The sequence below is a fragment of the Aquarana catesbeiana genome, linkage group LG01, assembly GCF_042186555.1.
Source record: "Aquarana catesbeiana isolate 2022-GZ linkage group LG01, ASM4218655v1, whole genome shotgun sequence".
Taxonomy (NCBI): domain Eukaryota; kingdom Metazoa; phylum Chordata; class Amphibia; order Anura; family Ranidae; genus Aquarana; species Aquarana catesbeiana.
In genome coordinates this window covers 243,644,574-243,662,484 of record NC_133324.1, presented here as the reverse complement: position 1 = coordinate 243,662,484, position 17,911 = coordinate 243,644,574, and the positions used below count along the sequence as shown (strand labels likewise).

The 17,911-nt window shown below is 42.5% G+C and overlaps 1 protein-coding gene across 1 annotated transcript in view; it reads left to right on the top strand.

Moving 5' to 3' along the window:
- ZCCHC8 (zinc finger CCHC-type containing 8) overlaps window positions 1-11,334 on the top strand; it is a 65,385-nt gene extending 54,051 nt beyond the window's left edge. Inside the window, exons 12-14 of the mRNA XM_073627023.1 lie at window positions 2,752-2,838; window positions 4,251-4,365; window positions 8,817-11,334. Coding sequence (XP_073483124.1) covers window positions 2,752-2,838; window positions 4,251-4,365; window positions 8,817-9,613 — 999 coding nt within the window. The 3' untranslated portion in view covers window positions 9,614-11,334. The remainder of the gene's footprint in view (window positions 1-2,751; window positions 2,839-4,250; window positions 4,366-8,816) is intronic.
- The last annotated feature ends 6,577 nt before the right edge of the window (window positions 11,335-17,911 follow it).

Genomic DNA, 17,911 nt, shown 5'->3' with positions numbered 1-17,911 from the left:
CATTCCTTGTAATAGGAATAAAAGTGATACAAAAAAATATATATTTTTTTAAAAAGTGTCAAAATTAAAATTTAAGTAAAATTAACAATAAAAATTTTTTTTTAAAGCACCCCTGTCCCCGTGTGCTCGCACGCAGAAGCGAACGCATACGTAAGTCCTGCCCACATATGAAAACGGTGTTTAAACCACACATGTGAGGTATTGCCGCGAACGTTAGAGCGAGAGCAATAATTCTAACCCTAGACCTCCTCTGTAACTCAAAACATGTAACCAGTAAAAATTTTAAAGCGTCGCCTATGGGGATTTTTAAGTACCAAAGTTTGGCGCCATTCCACGAGCGTGTGCAATTTTGAAGCGTGACATGTTGGGTATCTATTTACTCAGCGTAACTTCATCTTTCACATTATGACCACCATTGTATTCTCTAGGGTCTCTGCTAAAAAAAATATATAATGTTTGGGGGTTCTGTGTAATTTTATAGCAAAGAAATTATGATTTTTTTTTTTTACATGTAGGAGCGAAGTGTCAGAATTGGCCTGGATGCGAAGTGGTTAAAATGATTCCAAAATCACAAAAAAAACGTGGTCAATGTCACCTAATAACCCTCTGTGGTTTAACCCCAACTATAAAGAACTATACTCTCTACCTGACCCGCAACGGTGGTACTCCAAGGGAGTTAAATACCTGTGGCATCTATATGACACGCAGGGATTTAAATCCTTCCAGCAAATGCGGGCTGATTTTGACTTGCCACGTTTATATATGTTCTATTACCAACTCCGACATGTCATGTGTGCCCAATTCGGCTCGTTAGAAAATACCATAGCTATACCCCAGTTAGAGAAAGTACTGCGACACCCTGACCCTAAACTTGTACTGTACTGCGAAACCCTGACTAAACTTTTTTCCACATACTACGCTGCCCTCATGACTGATAGCAACCCCTGATTTTGAATGGCTCAGACAAAATGGACTCTACACTTAGAGGATGACTGGTCAGAATTTAGTGATGCATACAAGACGTCCGTAATATCATCCAAGGACCGTATCCTTAATATTAAAATTTTTCATTATCCCACCTAAACCCTGCTAGGTTATATAAACTGGGAGTGACACCCACAGCAGACTGGTTTAGAGGATGTAGCCAGACGGCAGATTTTTTACATTGTTTCTGTACTTCAATAGTTCAGAACTTCTGGACGGAAGTGGGGACTTCATCTCATTAGCAATAGGCCTCCCAAACATTTTACACCAAGAATTGCCTGCTGGGAATTTTTTGGGATCTCCACATCTCAACCCATGTAAAAAGACTTCTTCGTATCCTCCCATTTTTATGAGAGAAAAACCATACTATTGTCCTGGAAACGGTCAGACACCCCTAAGATCCCTTTGGCTAAAACTGATCAACGACTCGCTACCTCTATACAAACTTCCTAACCCTTTCACAAGATGGATAATGTTCCTAAGTGCCGGTTCACACGGGCGACTTGTCGGGCGACCTAGCCACCTGACAAGTCGCCTCCCGTTCTGTACAATGGAACCGTTCTAATAGGAGCGACGCAAGTCGCTCCGACTTAGAAAAAGGTTCCTGTACTACTTTGGGGGCGACTTGCATAGACTTCTATACAGAAGTCGTTTTGCAAGTTGCCGTGGCAGTCGTGTGCCTGCAAGTCGTGCCGCCCCTGTGTGAACCGGGGCTTACAGTTGACATGCACCTAAACCATGTACACACCCCCCTAGTGGTTATGCAACTAAAGAAATACATACTGTACATTCATGGTAATTCATATTTGACTACAAGAGACTTGTTTAAATGGAAATTGTTTATTGAGCACTTCAGTGAATTTATGTAATATTATAATGCTATGAATCGCCAAAGTATTTTTTTTTTTTCTCCATTTGTATGTTGACACAAACGTTTAATAAATATCTTTAAAAAAAAAATACAAAAAAAACTTAAGGCTTAAAGGCTAAAAACAAGCTCTTTTTTTTTTTTTTTTGGGGGGGGGGGGGGTGAAATGGTTTGCGTTTTACAAGTCTTGTACCAGTATCTTGATTGATTGCATTGTTCGAACCGTGTATGGGCAGGCTGATTGTGCCCAGGTTGATCAGTCAACTTGGGTACAGCCAACATGTCGGATTTTTCATGCGATTGCTAATGGCTGTAGCCAATAGCAATAATCGCTGTGTTCCCCTGACCAAGATGGCTCCCCCCGCCAGGAGAGCACACTAGCTCTGTGAAAGGGATTCCCCCATCATCGTGAATGTGTTGATGGGGGAATTGGTACGATTTTCTTTCCTGCAACCATAGGTTGCAGAAAAGAAAACGGCTCATCTGTCAAGTTTGAGTGCTTGTTTTTAATGTATGGTAAACGTGTATTAGGTTTTGTAGGTTTAAAAGAGCCTGAATCTCAGCTGAAACATGGGATGAATTAACACAAAATATAACTAATTTTAGGTTAAGTATCTTGTGATCCTTTTTATGGAAAAACATATTCATCTAAATAGTTAAAGCATGCAGGATGTTGGATAGAATAAACACTGTTTTAGGGGATTCCACTGGATGTATTTAATGAGGACGGTGGGATATTGAGGTGAAATGGGAGAATATAACAGAAAAAGATGCTCAACCGTGCATGTGTTTTTTTTTTTTTTTTTTTTATGTCTAGACCCTTTTCTGGCCTCTATTTTTAGTTTGTTTTTTATACAATTATCACCGTTGCAACAAATTGCCTTTGCTTTTCTCATCAGGATTGGAGAAGTTTTGGATCAACTCCAATGCAGCCATCACACCAGAAAGATGTTTTTGCCAGCTACCTGTCTCATAACTTTCCAAAAGTAAGTGCTTTTTTAAACTGTGGCATTAACCAGTATGGGGGGGGGGGGTGGAATTGAAATAGTTGCTACTTGGTTTTGTATTAAAATTGCTATCTAAAAGGAAGAACATTTATGATTATCTAGCTTGCCTTATAGGGGTAATTTCCTGTTTTCCTTAGTATAAGGCTTGGTTCACACGCCTGCAACTTGGGAGTTGCAACCAAGTCAGTTTTTTTTTTTTTTGTAACTGATCAGATGCGCTTCTGATACAATTAAAATATGCAATTGTCAATACTCTGCGTCGCTTTAACTGACAATTGCATGGTCGTGCGACGTTGTACCCAAACAAAATTGACGTCCTTTTTTTTTTTTGTTTTTCTTTTTCCCACAAATAGAGCTTTCTTTTGGTGGTATTTGATCGCCTCTGCGGTTTTTTATTTTTTGCGTTATAAACACTGACAATTTTGAAAACACTATTTACTTTTTGTTTATATTAGATATCCCCCAAAAATATAAACAATTTTTTTCCTCAGTTTTGGCCGATATGTATTCTACATATTTTTGGTAAAAAAATTGCAATAAACGTATATTGATTGGTTTGCACAAAATTAATAGTGTCTACTAAATAGGGGATAGTTTTATGGCTTTAATTTTTTTTTTTTTTTTTTTTTTTATCATCGAGACTGCGACATCATTATGGCGGACACATCGGACATTTTTGACACTATTCTGGGACAGTTTATACAGCGATCGATGCTATAAAAATGCATTGATTACTGTGTAAAAGGGTTACCCACTAGGGGGCAGTGAAGGGGTAAAGTGTGTCCTAGGGAGTGATTCTAACTGTGAGGGGGCTGGGCTTTAACACAAAGGACAGTGATCACCGCTTTCTGACCGAGAGCTGTGATCTCTGTCCTGTCACTAGGCAGAACGGGGAAATGCTTTGTTTACAAAAGCATCTCCCCGTTCTTCCTCTCCGTGACATGATGGCGGGCACCCGGCGGACATCAAGTCTGCAGGACCCGTGGTCACGGAGACCGTGGCGGGCGCGTGCCCACAACACCGCTGCTTAAAGTGGACGTACCTGTACGCCCATTCTGCCGGCTTACATCGGCTTGCGCTGGTCAGCAAGCTGTTAAAAGAAACGCTCTTTACCAGCCCATGGTATCCAGCGATGTCTTCCTGCAGCTGATTCTTCTCACCACTGCTGTATCCCTGGCACCACCATCTTTTTATGAATCCAAGGTGGCTTCCCACTGTGCATGTGAGATCGTGCCGCACAGGGACTTGGAACTTGTGACATGTTCTGTGGACTTGCTCTTCTTCCTCTTCTTCTTCCTCTTCAAATCTCTATCAAAGTTGATTTTTAATCCTTTTAGCTGCAAATACACAATTTCCTACGTGCTTTGTAATATGTATTTGGATTTTCACAGCCGAGGCACAATATTGGCCAGAAGAGATCTTTGTCTACTTCAGGTTCAGAAAGTAAAAGACAGAAGACCTCCGGAAGCAAAGTGGCGTCACCCATGGATATGGACGTGGCATCTGGTAAGAGAACGCATGCCAATTATGTAATCCTTTTATAGCCCTGTAAGGAAAGTCCTCAATCGGGAGGATGTATACAAAAATTAGACCGGAAGGTTTCCAGCAAAATGAGTACTCAAATTTGTGCAGCATTTTATCTGTTTAGAGAAAGGCAAATGAAAATGGGGCTGCTGTCATTTTTTAAGCAAGCTGCAGACAGGCTTTCAACAAGTGTCAAGTAATGCTTCAAGGGGTTGTAAACCCTTGGTTTTTCACCTTTAATGATTTCTATGCATTAAGGAGAAAAACCTTCTGTAGTGCAGCAGCCCCCTGTCCTAATTGTACAGCTTGATAGCAGCAGGAAACTTTGGCTCCCGCTGCTGTTAATCAAATCCAGTGACACGGGGGACTGGGCCCGAGTCCTGCTGTGTGTCAATGGACGCAGCTGCAGGACTCGGAAGCACGCACGGGTGCCCCCTTGGAATGCGGGTCTCTGAGGGGGCACTCTATGCAGGGAGGAGCGCCACTGGGGGACCCCAGAAGAAGAGGATCAGGGCCACTCTGCAAAACCCTTCACACAGGGAAGGTAAGTATAACGTTTTTTTTATATAGCTTTTTCATACAAATAGAGCTTTCTTTTGGTGGTATTTTAATCGCTACTGTTTTTTTTATTTTTTGCTGAGGAAACAAATGCAGAAAACTGAAAAAATTTCTAACACAACTATGAAACAGACAAGTAATTGTTCTTCACTGATTGGCACTGGTGAGGGGGTGCTGATTGGGGGGGCACTGATGGGGGGGAGATGGGTCACTGATAGATGGCACAGATCGGGACCATTGTCCCTGTAACAAAAGCCGGTTACCGGCTTTATTTTCTCCTCATGCTGATTGGAAGGAGAAAAAAAATGCTGATATCCGGCTTCTGTTTACTTCCTAATTGGCTGTCATTGGATGACAGCGCAACACGTAGTAAAGGGCCTTATAACCACTCAGAGCTTCGTCTCAGAAAGATGAACAGGTGTCACCTCACACAAAGGTTGCAAACTTTACCACCAATTCTGCCAAGAGCCCTTATAAGTTACTTGGGCGTTTCCTCACGCCTTTTTGCCACTGATTCGCTACAGCACAGTCTGCTGTTATATCCTTGCAATCCACGCTTACCCTGTTTCTGCTCCCTAACTCATGAGTTCCAGCACAACACTGTCCCATCCACAGGAGCAGGACCAAATTCTAATAGTCTCTGCGATTCTAACTGTGTTTCAGGCACACAAAAAGCAACCTACCTGACCAAGGCAGATTTTTCTGCAGCTCTTGTCACAATTTCTCAGGTAACTATTGGCTTTTAATTCTGGCATCAGTCTCGAACTCCAGGCTCCTTCTCCAGATCCACCATCCTTACCACCGTCGAATCCTGATATGCCTGCCCTGGAAAAAACACAGGAATAATGAGCAGCCGGAATGATGTAAAGGCTTTTAACCACTTCAATACCGGGTACTTATATACCTTCCTGCCCAGACCAATTTTCAGCTTTTAGCGCTGTTGCACTTTGAATGACAATTGCGCGGTCATGCTACACTGTACCCAAAGTAAATTTTTATCATTTTGTTCCCACAAATGGAGCTTTATATTGGTGGTATTTGATCACCTCTGGGATTTTTATTTTCTGCCAAACAAATAATAAAAAAACGAACATTTTGAAAAAATTTTTTTTTTCTGTTGCAAAACTTTAAGGTTTTTTTTTTTTTTTTTAAATTTTCCCTCCTTTACTGATGGTGCGGCACGGATGGGCACTGAAAGGCGGCACGCATGGATGCCAATCAGTGCCAAACAATGCCTGCCAATCAGTGATGCCCATTGTGGGCATTGGCATTCATTGTGGGCACTGATTGGCATAGCTGTTGGTCTAGGGTGGCATACCTGGTGGTGACATCCTCGGGGGGGGCTGCGCTGATAATCAGCACAGACCCCCCTCCTGTCAGAGGAGCAGCCGATCGGCTCTCCTCGCATCTGACAGACGCAAGTGAGGAAAAGCTGATCAACGGCTCTTCCTGTTTACATCATGATCAGCCATGATTGGACAAGGCTGATTACGTGGTAAAGAGTCTGTTAGACTCTTTACCTAGATCGGAGTTGCTGTGTGTCAGACTGACACACCACAACAACAATCGCAGCGATGCACGCCCCCGGGGGCGCGCATCAGCTTGATATCCTGCCGACGTCATATGACATCCAGTCAGGATATCGCAACCACTTTGATGACGTCCTATTGCTATATGGTTGGTGGCAAGTGGTTAAGTAAGATGATTGCAAATGCTCACTTCTGCTATGTACACAAAAGCCCTGGCATTGATGCACTTGCTTTTCCTCTGTTTCTCCATGCCCCTTTGGGTTACAAAAAGATCTAACTCAAATGAGACATTCCCCATTCTTGAACAGATAGACTGGATCAATCTCAAAGTTGGGTGTGTGACACAGTTCTGTTTGACCCTTCTCATTCATTTCTTCAGCATGTCCTAGAGTCTGAGTATTCAAGCGGTATTTAACCCAAAACAAAAGTCCTAATATATTGCAGGTTACCAATCTTTAGATGTGGTGGCTGCAACAGTTCGTTTTCACAGGCTTTTTTCATCTCGTGATCAAGCCAGTAATATACCTCCTGTAGCTTTTTCTTTTGAAAAACAGACTTACTGGCTGGATCACTAGATGATAGATGTGATGGCTGCATTAATTCTCATTTTTGGCTTTCTTTTTTCTTCTAAGAAATGGTAAGCTGCAAAATGTTTGCTTTTGGGTTAAAGTGGATGTAGGCAGAAAGTGGAGAGAGGCATTCTGTGTACTTCAGATCCCCTTCTCTAGCTCTCCCAGGATTGGCTGCTCTACACCTCAGTATGATTGGGCATGCTGAAGTCATATGGTGACTTTTCTGGGTTTTGACTGGATGTTGGTGATCATAGCAGAAGTTCAGTGTAAGAAATTACACTGGAGAAAATGCATGTTGACAATGAGTGTAGAGGTGGGCGGGGAGTCTGTCATCATGACTCCACCCACCAAGCTCCAGACAACAGACCCACCCACAGAATCTGCAGTTTTTCGGGTCTCGTGACAGAGGGGGACATTTAACAGGTAAGGATACATGCAGGAGGCATGTATATCCTTATAGATAACCACTATGGCAGTAGTTTAGAAAGGATGACAGTGGGTTTACATCCACTTTAAATACCGATTTCAGTCTGTCCTGTACTGTATGATTAAGATAAAAGGAATTTTACTTGTCAATTCCACATTTTGGAGTACAGTACAAAACACTGGCCATCCTCTTTTCTAATCTTGCGTTATTCTGCATAGATTGCTACAAAACTGAGGAGTCGTGGATTGGGGTAGTGTTATAGGAGGGATGCCCAGGGGTGTGTCCTCAAAAGCTTTGCCAGTGTCTGTTACCTGTAGGTACCAGCCTATAACCCAGGTTTTCTGAATATTCAACTTGTGTCCCGTACTGTACTGAAAGACATGGAATGTACAAGTTTAGTCAGAATTCTTTTTTTTTTTTTTTTTTTTTTTTTTTTTTCTTCTAAGTCTGAATTTTTTCCAGTTGGTCACTAAAATGTAAATGTATTTGCCATTATGTACAAGAATCTACCCACGTTAACAACTTTTATGTAGTTTAATAGTTTAGATTTAGGTTTGAAGTTGTCCTTTGTCTACAGCTGAAGGCGGCCTAACTTTTCTAAATCTGTGTTAGATTCATTATTAAAGTGACACCAAATGACATCCTTATTTCCCAAGGATAATTCATACACATCCACTACCCAATAGCCCTGTAATCAAATCTATTTTTCATGCAATCATTTTCCTGTGTTTTCTGCCACATTATCCTATGTTGGCTCTTAAACCTCAATTATCCCGTCACTTTTTTTTTTTTTTTTTTTTCTCCACTAGAGTTTGGTGTCACTTTAAAGCCTAATGTCAGGTTTTGTATTTTATATTGTTTGGGCCAGCTTAGCCCAATTAACTATTTTGTTTACTAGGAAATTCAGTTGCTCTCAGTACTGTATAAACTGTGTAGCATTGGTTACTTGCAGTATTCAGCGCTGTGTTCTAGAAGCGGTATAGGGATTCCTGTCTGCTACCGGAACAAAATTGAGTTGGGCTGAGTGCTGCTCAGCCTTTCGCAGGAAGTTGTGTATTTTAGTCTGAATTGTTTCAGTACTGTCCCTTTTTCATTTGAATCTGACGAATGCAACAGGAGGTATGACTGCATGTGTACACCCCTGGCCGCTGCCTCTGCAGCAAAAGGGGGAGTGTTTGAGCAAGCAATAAAAACGCATCTCAACCACTTACAAGTGTTTTTAATAATGGAGTACATAGACCTTTTCAGAAATCAAAGTTAAAAACCACTTATGTAACATAACACAAGATGTGTATATAACACTGCACAGTGACGTTAAATTTTTTTTTTTTTTTCTTCTGATTTTAGATTCAGATTATTCGCCAGCAGGTTTCAGTTTCCAACCACCTCTCCCTCCATATTGCTCTCCACCTCCAATGCCCCGTGGAACTCCACCTTCAACCCCTCAAAATTTCATTCCACCACCCCCGCCAACACCAACTCCTCCTCCACTTCCAAAAGGAACACCACCTCCTACTCCTAATAGGGGCTCTCCATCGCTTCATTCTAGAGCTAGTCTTAAGACACAGGCGGGTGATGGCATGGATGAGGACACCTTGACTTTGGAAGAATTAGAAGAACAGCAGCGTTTAATTTGGGCTGCTCTTGAAAATGCAGAGAGCACAAATAGTGAATCAGATGTAAATACACCATTAAATGGCAATTCTGTTGCCTCATCACCAAGCAGGACTGAAATGGAAAGTGCCACAGGAAGAAATATTAGGGGTCAAAAAATTGTAGAAAAGTCAACACCACCTGATGCATTCCTTGAAGCAGCTGGACATGAGCCTGATAACTCCGCTCGAATTCCCAAAGGTAATGTATTGTTAAATGAGAAAGTCAGTGACAACACTGTGGCAGAAAATCCTGCAAAGCCTAATGGAACTGCTGTAGGACTTAAGGTGACAGAAGAAGAGGATGGAGATGCAGAAGAGGCAGCATGTGCACCATCTCCTTTTAAATCTAGTATTCCAGACAGGAGTAAGTTTGCTGAGGGAATAACACCATTTGAGTATGATAACATGTCAGAGGCTACTGGCACTTACCTTCGGCTCAGAAACGTGTTAAAAAACTCCCCCCGAAACCAGCAAAAAAAGAAGGAATGATGACCTTGTACACTAGAACTTATAATATTTTTAATTTTTTTAATATTTAAGAAATATTTGAAATTCGCTTTCTACACAACCAAACTGCCTGAGAAAAGTACTTTCATGTGTAAAGTGATTTATATGAAAGAATACATGTGCATTTTTAAGATAAAGATTGAGTGTTAGCAGGCGCAATTAATTAGTTGACTTTGTTACAAGTATTGACTTGCATCCAAGAAAAGAGAATGATACAGTATTCCTTAAAGAGCAGCGAGCCGGTAGGTTTTGTTTGCATAGATTCTATATAAGGCAAATAACCGTTTTCAGCATTTCTGAAAAAAAGCAAGGAGACCATCTTTTTATGTAAAAGTACAAACAGCCAAGCAGCTACATTTCCGTTTTTATAGTGAAAAAAATACAAGTATTCTTTTAATAGATGACAAATGTCATTTGAGATGTACATTTTTGGAGTTTGTCTTGCTGTTTAGGTTTCGCATAGATCTGATTTTGGCAGAAACCTCCTAATTGGTTTGAGTGCTGAATGAAATCTATATAAAAGTTGTTCGCTCATCTGTTGGGTGTTTTTTTTTTTCAGTTGTGAGGGCCAGATGAGCAGGGGATCCAAACTGCAGAGCTGGACTGCACAAAGGGGCAGAAGAGTCCAATTTTTTCTTTTATTACTGAGCATGGAAATTGCTTTCAAATTCCATAAACTGTTACTTATGTGTTAAGTCAATGGGGTTTTTATGCCTAGAAATGCAGTACAAATGACACTGTATACGTTGGGCATAGTTTGTATGGTTGAAACTTGTGATGTGGTTTTCCCACAGTAATGTGAGCAACAAAAGTAAGCAGATTTTTAGCTCCTTGTTTCACTGAGAATGGCATCACTGCATCTCGCATGGGGGAAAAAAAAAAAAAAGCTACAGGCAGCATATTCGCTGACCTATGCTTCCAGCACAAGGGTGGTAAATTCCTGCTGAAAGTAATGTCGCTCTGACAGGAGCTCAGTATTCGGAAAACTGCTACAGAGTCTTAACATGCTTGCCTCCTTTTACCTTACCTGGAAGCTAACTTTTAGCCTAGTCAAATGTGGGGACTCTGACATGCTATGTGAAGCTTTCTAGGTTTTAAAGGTTATAGACAGATTTAAAAAAAAAAAAACTGCCTGCCCTATAACTCTAATAATCTGATAAAGGCAGTAAGCTTTTTTTTTTTTTTTTTTCTCTTTTATGAATTTGGTGCGAAAAACCTGAAGTCCATTCTATATTGGGCAGTGTTTACGGAACTTGAAACCAATGATGTTCGTTTTGATGTGTGATTCAGTACAGTTTTTGTGAGTTTTCTGCCCCAAAGAATATTTGCCTAAGCAAGTTAAAATATTTAGGAGAAAATTATTACATTGTATTTGATAAATTCTAAGAATTGTCCTTATTGGTCTTTATAACAAGTGGTGATTTTTCAGGTAGTGTAGGTTTTTTTTTTTTTTTTTCTTTCAATTGCTATTTGACTGGGCCCGTATAATATATTCAATGTTTTTAAGAAATCTTTTTACTGTTGGTGGAAACTGGCAAGAATAATCTAAGTTCAGTGTTTGTCACTCTTCAATATATTTTTATACATGATTTCAATTTTGGTTTTAATGCCACTTCTACATTTTGTTTTTCTAAGACCATTTCTCATTAACCCACTGTACCCCCCTCAGTGTACAGAGGTGTAATAAATGAGCCTTCTTAAAACTTGTGTTTCCTTATGGTGTTTGTCAATTGTTTCAGAAATTTTTTATTTTTTTTTTTCTTGTGGAAAGTGACCATGGACATGCCAAATGTAATTAAGCCAAATGGTGGGAGGCTTTATTAACTTTTTTCTTTTCTTTATGGAAGCAGAACATTGACCTACAAAGAGAGATTAGGAAATGTAAATGAGGTAAAAAGTGGCGATGGCTCCTGTACCACATTGTGTAAACATTAACACATGGTGAAGGGGAATCAATGCTAAAACTATTGAAATATCACCATGTCAGAGGAATGTGTGTTTTTCGTTTTTTTAATTATAACCTATGTATATTTGCTCTTTTTCAAGTTTTTTACATTCTCACTCTGATTTGTCACTATGCTTGCTCATGAGAAAAGGGTTTGATAGCTGTAACGGACTACAATATTCCCAGTGCTAAACCCTTTATGTTAAACTCCAGAGTTGCGTCTTTTCATATATAAAGGTTGACTACAATTTTTCTAATTACTTTAAACCCCCCAATTAAAGGTGGTCCCCAAGTTAAACATCTGACTAACATATGACTCTTGGTTACAAACGGAGGGAGACAACGGGAAGTGCGAGGAAATCTACCCCTAGGAAGGGGAATTCTCTCCTGTAAGAGTTATCATGGGAAATTCAACTATAGGTTTGTTCTTATCTTGTTTGTAACCTGGGGACTGCCTGTATATATTTTCTGAAAGCCTGGAGAAAATATTAGTGGCAGTTCAGTTATATAATATATTTTTTTTTGGTCTCATATTTGGCAGCTGTTCATCAAATGCATATTTTTAGGAAAAAATACACAAATTTATTTTTGTGCAAACACTATACCTTTTTTTTCTTTTTTTGGTCAAATAAAAGACAGGAATGCATTAAGTACCCATGAAAACCCTGTGGAATGGCAAATAACTATGGCGCCCAAAATGTTCTATAGGAAATGCTTTTTAAAAGCATTTAGAGTAATAGGTGTTTGACGATACCTCACTTTTTGTTTACATACAGGTGCGTATTTTTGAGATATATATATATATATATATATATATATATATATATATATATATATATATATATATATATATATATATATATATATATATATATATATATATTTTTTACCCTTTATTGCTAACACATGGGGCTAACCAAGCCCCCTGTGTGATAGCATAGGTAAGTTATAGACACTTAAGGGGTCCAACCCCTCAATGTCTCCACTGGAACTAATCAAGCACAGATTGTGTCTGCAGGAGCCTGATATTGTACCTGCTATCCACTGATTGCAGATGCATTGCAGGGTAATAAGAATTAATAATTGCATTGTTTTACTTGTAAGTGTGTGTGTTGTTTGTTTTTTTTTTGTTTTTTTTTTGTATTTTCTGTACACCACCCAACCAAATGTTTCAAGTGGTATTTAAACCCAAAAATTTTATATTTCAGCTGGCCTGTCCTTAAATATGATGGCTGCATCAGTTTTCTTAGGCTTTGTTCCATCTGTTTTTACCTGGTCATCTGACCAGTAACACTCCTCCTGTCTTGGTGCCCCCACTCTGGATGAATGACCACAGGGTGCATCTTATGGACAGCAGCATTTTCAGTCTAGAAGAAGGACTGTAAAGATGTACAAGCGGATTTAAATACATCAACAAATTGAAGACAAACTCCAGTTAATCGTTTTTTTTTTTTAATAAGCCGTTACAGCAGACAGTTTTTGTTTTTTTTTTTTCATCTAGATAAGGGTTTTACATAAAACTGGTAGTTGTAAGCATCCCTGCCAGTGTTCAATGGTGTGTCTCATTGCTGTAAGTGATGCATCCTGCTGGAGAGCTTGTTCTTTTAAAAAGCACATTCTAGCAGGATCACCAAGGTACTGCAGCTTGGTGCAGTGACATATTCAATTTTGTTAGGGAAGACACCTGCTAACTGATCTGCACGTGCAGATCTGTATAAGGCCTGACAGGTCTGTTCCAGCCGCCTTTCTAATGTCCAATCCATCCTCAAACCTGATCTGACCTTGGGTGTTTTTAAAACCATTATATGCTGCCCTCCACAAGTTCTTTTTTTGTATGCGTTTTACACCTCAGATTTTGATCATCCAAAGTGAGTAAATGTGTTTAAGGTTATTGGAGTACTGGGTTACAGACCTGTGCATTGCTGCTGTAGATTTAAAATCTACCATTGCTTGTTGCTAAACCCAGGAACCTGCATTCACTATATCTGGTCTCCCACAGTATACAGAACACTTAAATGCAATTATTCGTAATTCTAAACTGCTAAATAACTTAACATCAGCAGTATATAGCAGTCTTGTGACTTCTATCAGTGTCTAGTTAAAGCTTGTAGGAAGTTTTTTTTTCATTTTACTCTGACTGTCCTATGAGGCTTCAGGACACCTATGCCCATGGACAGTGCTGATTGGCCCTGTGCTGACCACATGCACACAAAAAAACTCTCTAGCAATACACACCAAACTGAGCACGTGCAGAGTGACTCCAAAGGCTGTCAAATCAGAAGATAGATTTGGGACAGTTGAAGAAGGGGAGGATCAGAGGACATGATCAAACAACCTTTTTACACAATGCACTAGGTTCCACTGAGTATAACAAGCATGCTTTACTGCATATACAGACTGATTTTACTGTTGTGAGTTTAGTAACACTTTAAAGTGATTTGTAAAGCTTCCTTTTTTTTTTTTTTTTACATCCTCTGCCTCTGTGTAATGGTTTTGCACGGAGCAGCTCTGATCCTTGCCTCCTCCCTCTAAGTGCCTACCATAGAAAGTTGCTTTCTATGGGGGCACTTGTGTGAGCTTCCTCCTCCCCCTTTGTCTATACAGTAGATAGAGGGGCTTCTTCCCATCCCCTTCATCATAGGGTTTTCATCAACAGCAGGGGGAGCCCCTGGGTCCCACTGTTATCAATCTGCCCAGTGTGGAGTGGCAGAGCCAAGAGAGCTGCTGTTCGAGATCAGGCTCCGGTAAGTATAAAAGAGGGGATCCTCTGAAACTGTTTTACCTGAATGCATTTAAAGTGATTTTTAAAGTCGTTTATTTTTAAAGGAAGGAAAAAAACGTTATACTTGCCTGCTCTGTGAAATGGTTTTGCACAGAGCAGTCTGGATCCTCCTTTTCCCAGTTCCCACTTTGGTGCTCCTGGCCCCTCTCTCTTTTTTGAGTGCCCCCATAGCAAGCAGCTTGCTATGGGGGCACCTGAGTTGCAGCTCTGTCTGTCCAAACACAGAGCTGCGGTTTGGCTCTGTCCCCTCTCTCCAGTTTGGCTAACTGACTTTGACAGCAGCGTCAGTCATGAGGTAGAGTCCTGGACGGCCAAAGCACTCGTGCACATCGCTGGACAGAGATGGGGCTCAGGTCAGTATTAGGGGGACTTGGGAGGGCTGCTGCACACGGAAGGCTTTTTTATCTTGATGCATAGAATGCATTAAGATAAAAAAAAAAAAAATCTGCCTTTACAACCACTTTAAGGTAAAAAAAAAACTTTAAGGCTTTAGAACCAGATTTAGTCCCCCGTTCACATGCTATGAGAATTTTGTGCCTCAAAATAAAATTCAATGCATTTTTTTTATATCTACCTTTAGCCTCCTTTTTAACCACTTGCCGACTGCCGCTCGCCGATAGACTTCGGGTGCGCAAATGGGCATAGCTGTATGTCCCTCGCTCCCGCCGGCAGGGAACACCCCCCTCCACCCCACCACCGGTGCCTGTGGCGGTCGAATTTGTTCCAGAGCCGATCAATCTTCAGGTCCAGGCCATTGATTTTTGGCCTGGACCTGCTGGTTGGTTCTGGCAAATTCATTTCAGTTCCAGAGAGAGGACGTCTAAACGTGAGTTGCACAACACTATAATAACACGTACACCCCCCCCCCGATCGCCCTCCAAGTTAACCCCTTCACTCCCTGTCACTGTCACCAATTGCAGTTGTCAGATCTTTCAATGATCGCTGCATTGGTGTCACTTGTGACTGTAATAAGTGTTAGGGCAGTTAGTAGTAGGTCTAGGGTACCCCCCTAATAAAGGTTTAACCCCTTGATCCCCCCCCCCAAGTTAACCCTTTCACCCCGTTACCAGTGTCGCTAATAGATCTTTCTCATTCATTCAGTGACAGTCGTCTTTATGCAGAACCATAGGGTTATATTGCCCCCTACAGGAGTAGGACACTAGGCAGAAAAGACTTGGCTACGCCCATGGGCAGTCCTAGGTCATATGCACCCCCCCCCCCTCTCTGCTATAGGCCTTAAGTGGTTTTTTTTTTTTTTTTTTTGTTTTTTTTTAGTTCCCTGCTGGGATCGCCTGGCAATTTTTTTTTTTTTTTTTTTTTTTTTTCCGGTGAGATCTACAATCAATAGCCGGGCTGGAGATTCGATCCAGTCGTCACCCCAGTCTAACCAGCGAGCGTGTGCAGACCGCAGCTACGTGCTAGGTCGGCCGCAACATAGCCCCACTGGACCAGGGCTGGCCCTGCGAGTTAAATGTCTTGCAAGGTCGCATAGGACCGGATCTCGGCTCGAGTTGCAGCATCCCTCATGGCCAACAGCCCCCACTTCAGTAGCAAGGAGGTTCTGTCTGGAGCGGTGCCTGCTTGGTCCTAGTATGGTGAGTAAATGTCCCCCTCTCCCCTTTATGGGGTTTTTGAGGTGGACGCCCCCCCCCCCCCGGGTCGGTAGGTCCTGCGGGTCTCCTCTGTCCCTGCACCCTCTTTTCCTGGCCCTGGAGGTCCCTTGGTAAACCCTCTTTCCCCCTTCCCCCTCCATATGGGGTAGTGTGCCTGTGGTGGGTCCTGGGGGACGGAGTTGAGTACTGGTGGGCTGGGGGTGCATGCTGCCTAGGTGCTGTGCTTACCGGGGGGGAGGCACTGCATCCGGTGTCTGGATCCTCTCGTTCTCATCCTGGGAGGCTACAGGGTTCTGCATCTGTGGTAGTCTCGTGTAGCACGGCCGGCTGCCATTTTGCCGTAGCCGGTGTCCTTTTCCCTAGTGCCTGTTGACTTCCTATGGCCGGCAGGCGTGATATGGTGGATTTTGGCTCAGACAATGGCGGCCATTACTGTGTAGCCCAGTACAGCGTTTTTTGGCAGATGGAAGCTCCTTTTAACCCGGCGCTGACTCCTGTGTTTCCTTTCCCCCTGGACACCACGTGTGTGCAGGTCTACATCCTGAGGCAGTAAGTGCTACGCTGGTGGGGTGGTGAGTCTGGGGGTTCACTCCTCTCTGCATCAGTCTGTGGGGTGTCCTGGTGATCTGGTACCACTACTGGTGTGGGGGATGTCCCATTGTAGTGGTCACTCTTGGTGTAGGGCTCCCCCCCCCCCCCCTCTCCTATGGGGTCTCAAGAGCATATTTCCCCACCTGACCCCCTGTCAGAGGCTGCAGGTCCCTCTGGGGCCCAGTCATCCGTTGATGCACCGACGGCGGCCCTGGAGTCCTTTGTGTCCTTGGTGGAGGTGGCTCTTGGGTGGCGGGCTAGCAAGAAGCGTCCCGCCTTCCCCTGCTTCATCTGTCTCGTCAGATCCTGAATCTGATTCGGCTGCCATGGATGGGGCCCACCCTGTGGGGTTTGCGGCCGCGCTCCTAGATTTAGATCACACAGTGAGGATGATTCCTCAGCCCCAGCGGCTGCGCATGAGAAAGCGCTGGTGGACGCACTGATTGCTTCTGTGCAGGAAACTTTAAAATTGGAGGCTGCGGTGGAGTTGCCGGTCCCCTTTGGCACCCAAAAGCCGCCTTGCGCAGCAAAAGTGTTTCCTTATTCCTCCTTTTTTGACAAGATTGTCTATAAAGAATGGGAACGCCCCTTTGTGATCAAAAAGTGTTTCGCTGTGCGTTATCCCTTTTGAGGAGAGTCTGCTCAAAAAAAGACAACGCCACCTGTGGGGGATCCCTCGGTTTCTCAGTTGAACAAAGCCACCATGATACCGGTTGAGGACTCTCCGGCCTTTAAAGACCCGGCTGGCAGGAATGCAGAGTCTCTGAGCCGCACTATGTTCTCTATTGCGGGTTCGGCACTTGGTCCGGTTTTGGCTATTGCTCTGGTGTCGCAAACACTGACAGACTGGGCGAAGCTGTTTCGCCATGACCTGGAAGGTGACCAGTTTCCTCCTGCCTGAACGGAAATAGCGGACCAACTGGTCCAGGGGCTGCAGTTTGTCTGCGATGCCTCTTTGGACGCAGCTCCCTTGCTTTCTAAGCTATCCGTTTCAGTGGTAGTGCTTCGACGGGTATTGTGGCTGAAGTGTTGGACTGCGGACCAGGCCTCTAAAAAGGCCCTAGCTGATCTACCTTTTCAAGGCGATCGTTTGGGGCCACTTTGGATAATATCTTTAAGAGTGTTACGGGGGGAGAATACTTTTCTTCCACAGTCAAAGAAGGGGAAGGAGCCAAGTTGCAAGCGTGGCCCTTCTTTCTCGGCACAGTTTTTTTTTTTTTTTTTTTTTTGTCCCTCGGGGTCCACTGACAAAGGCTCGAAGTCTTTCAAGCCCCTCTCGGGATGTTCAAAGCAGCCCTGGTTGGGCAAACCGAGAGTGGGCTTCTTCAGACCCCAGATAAGACTCCTTC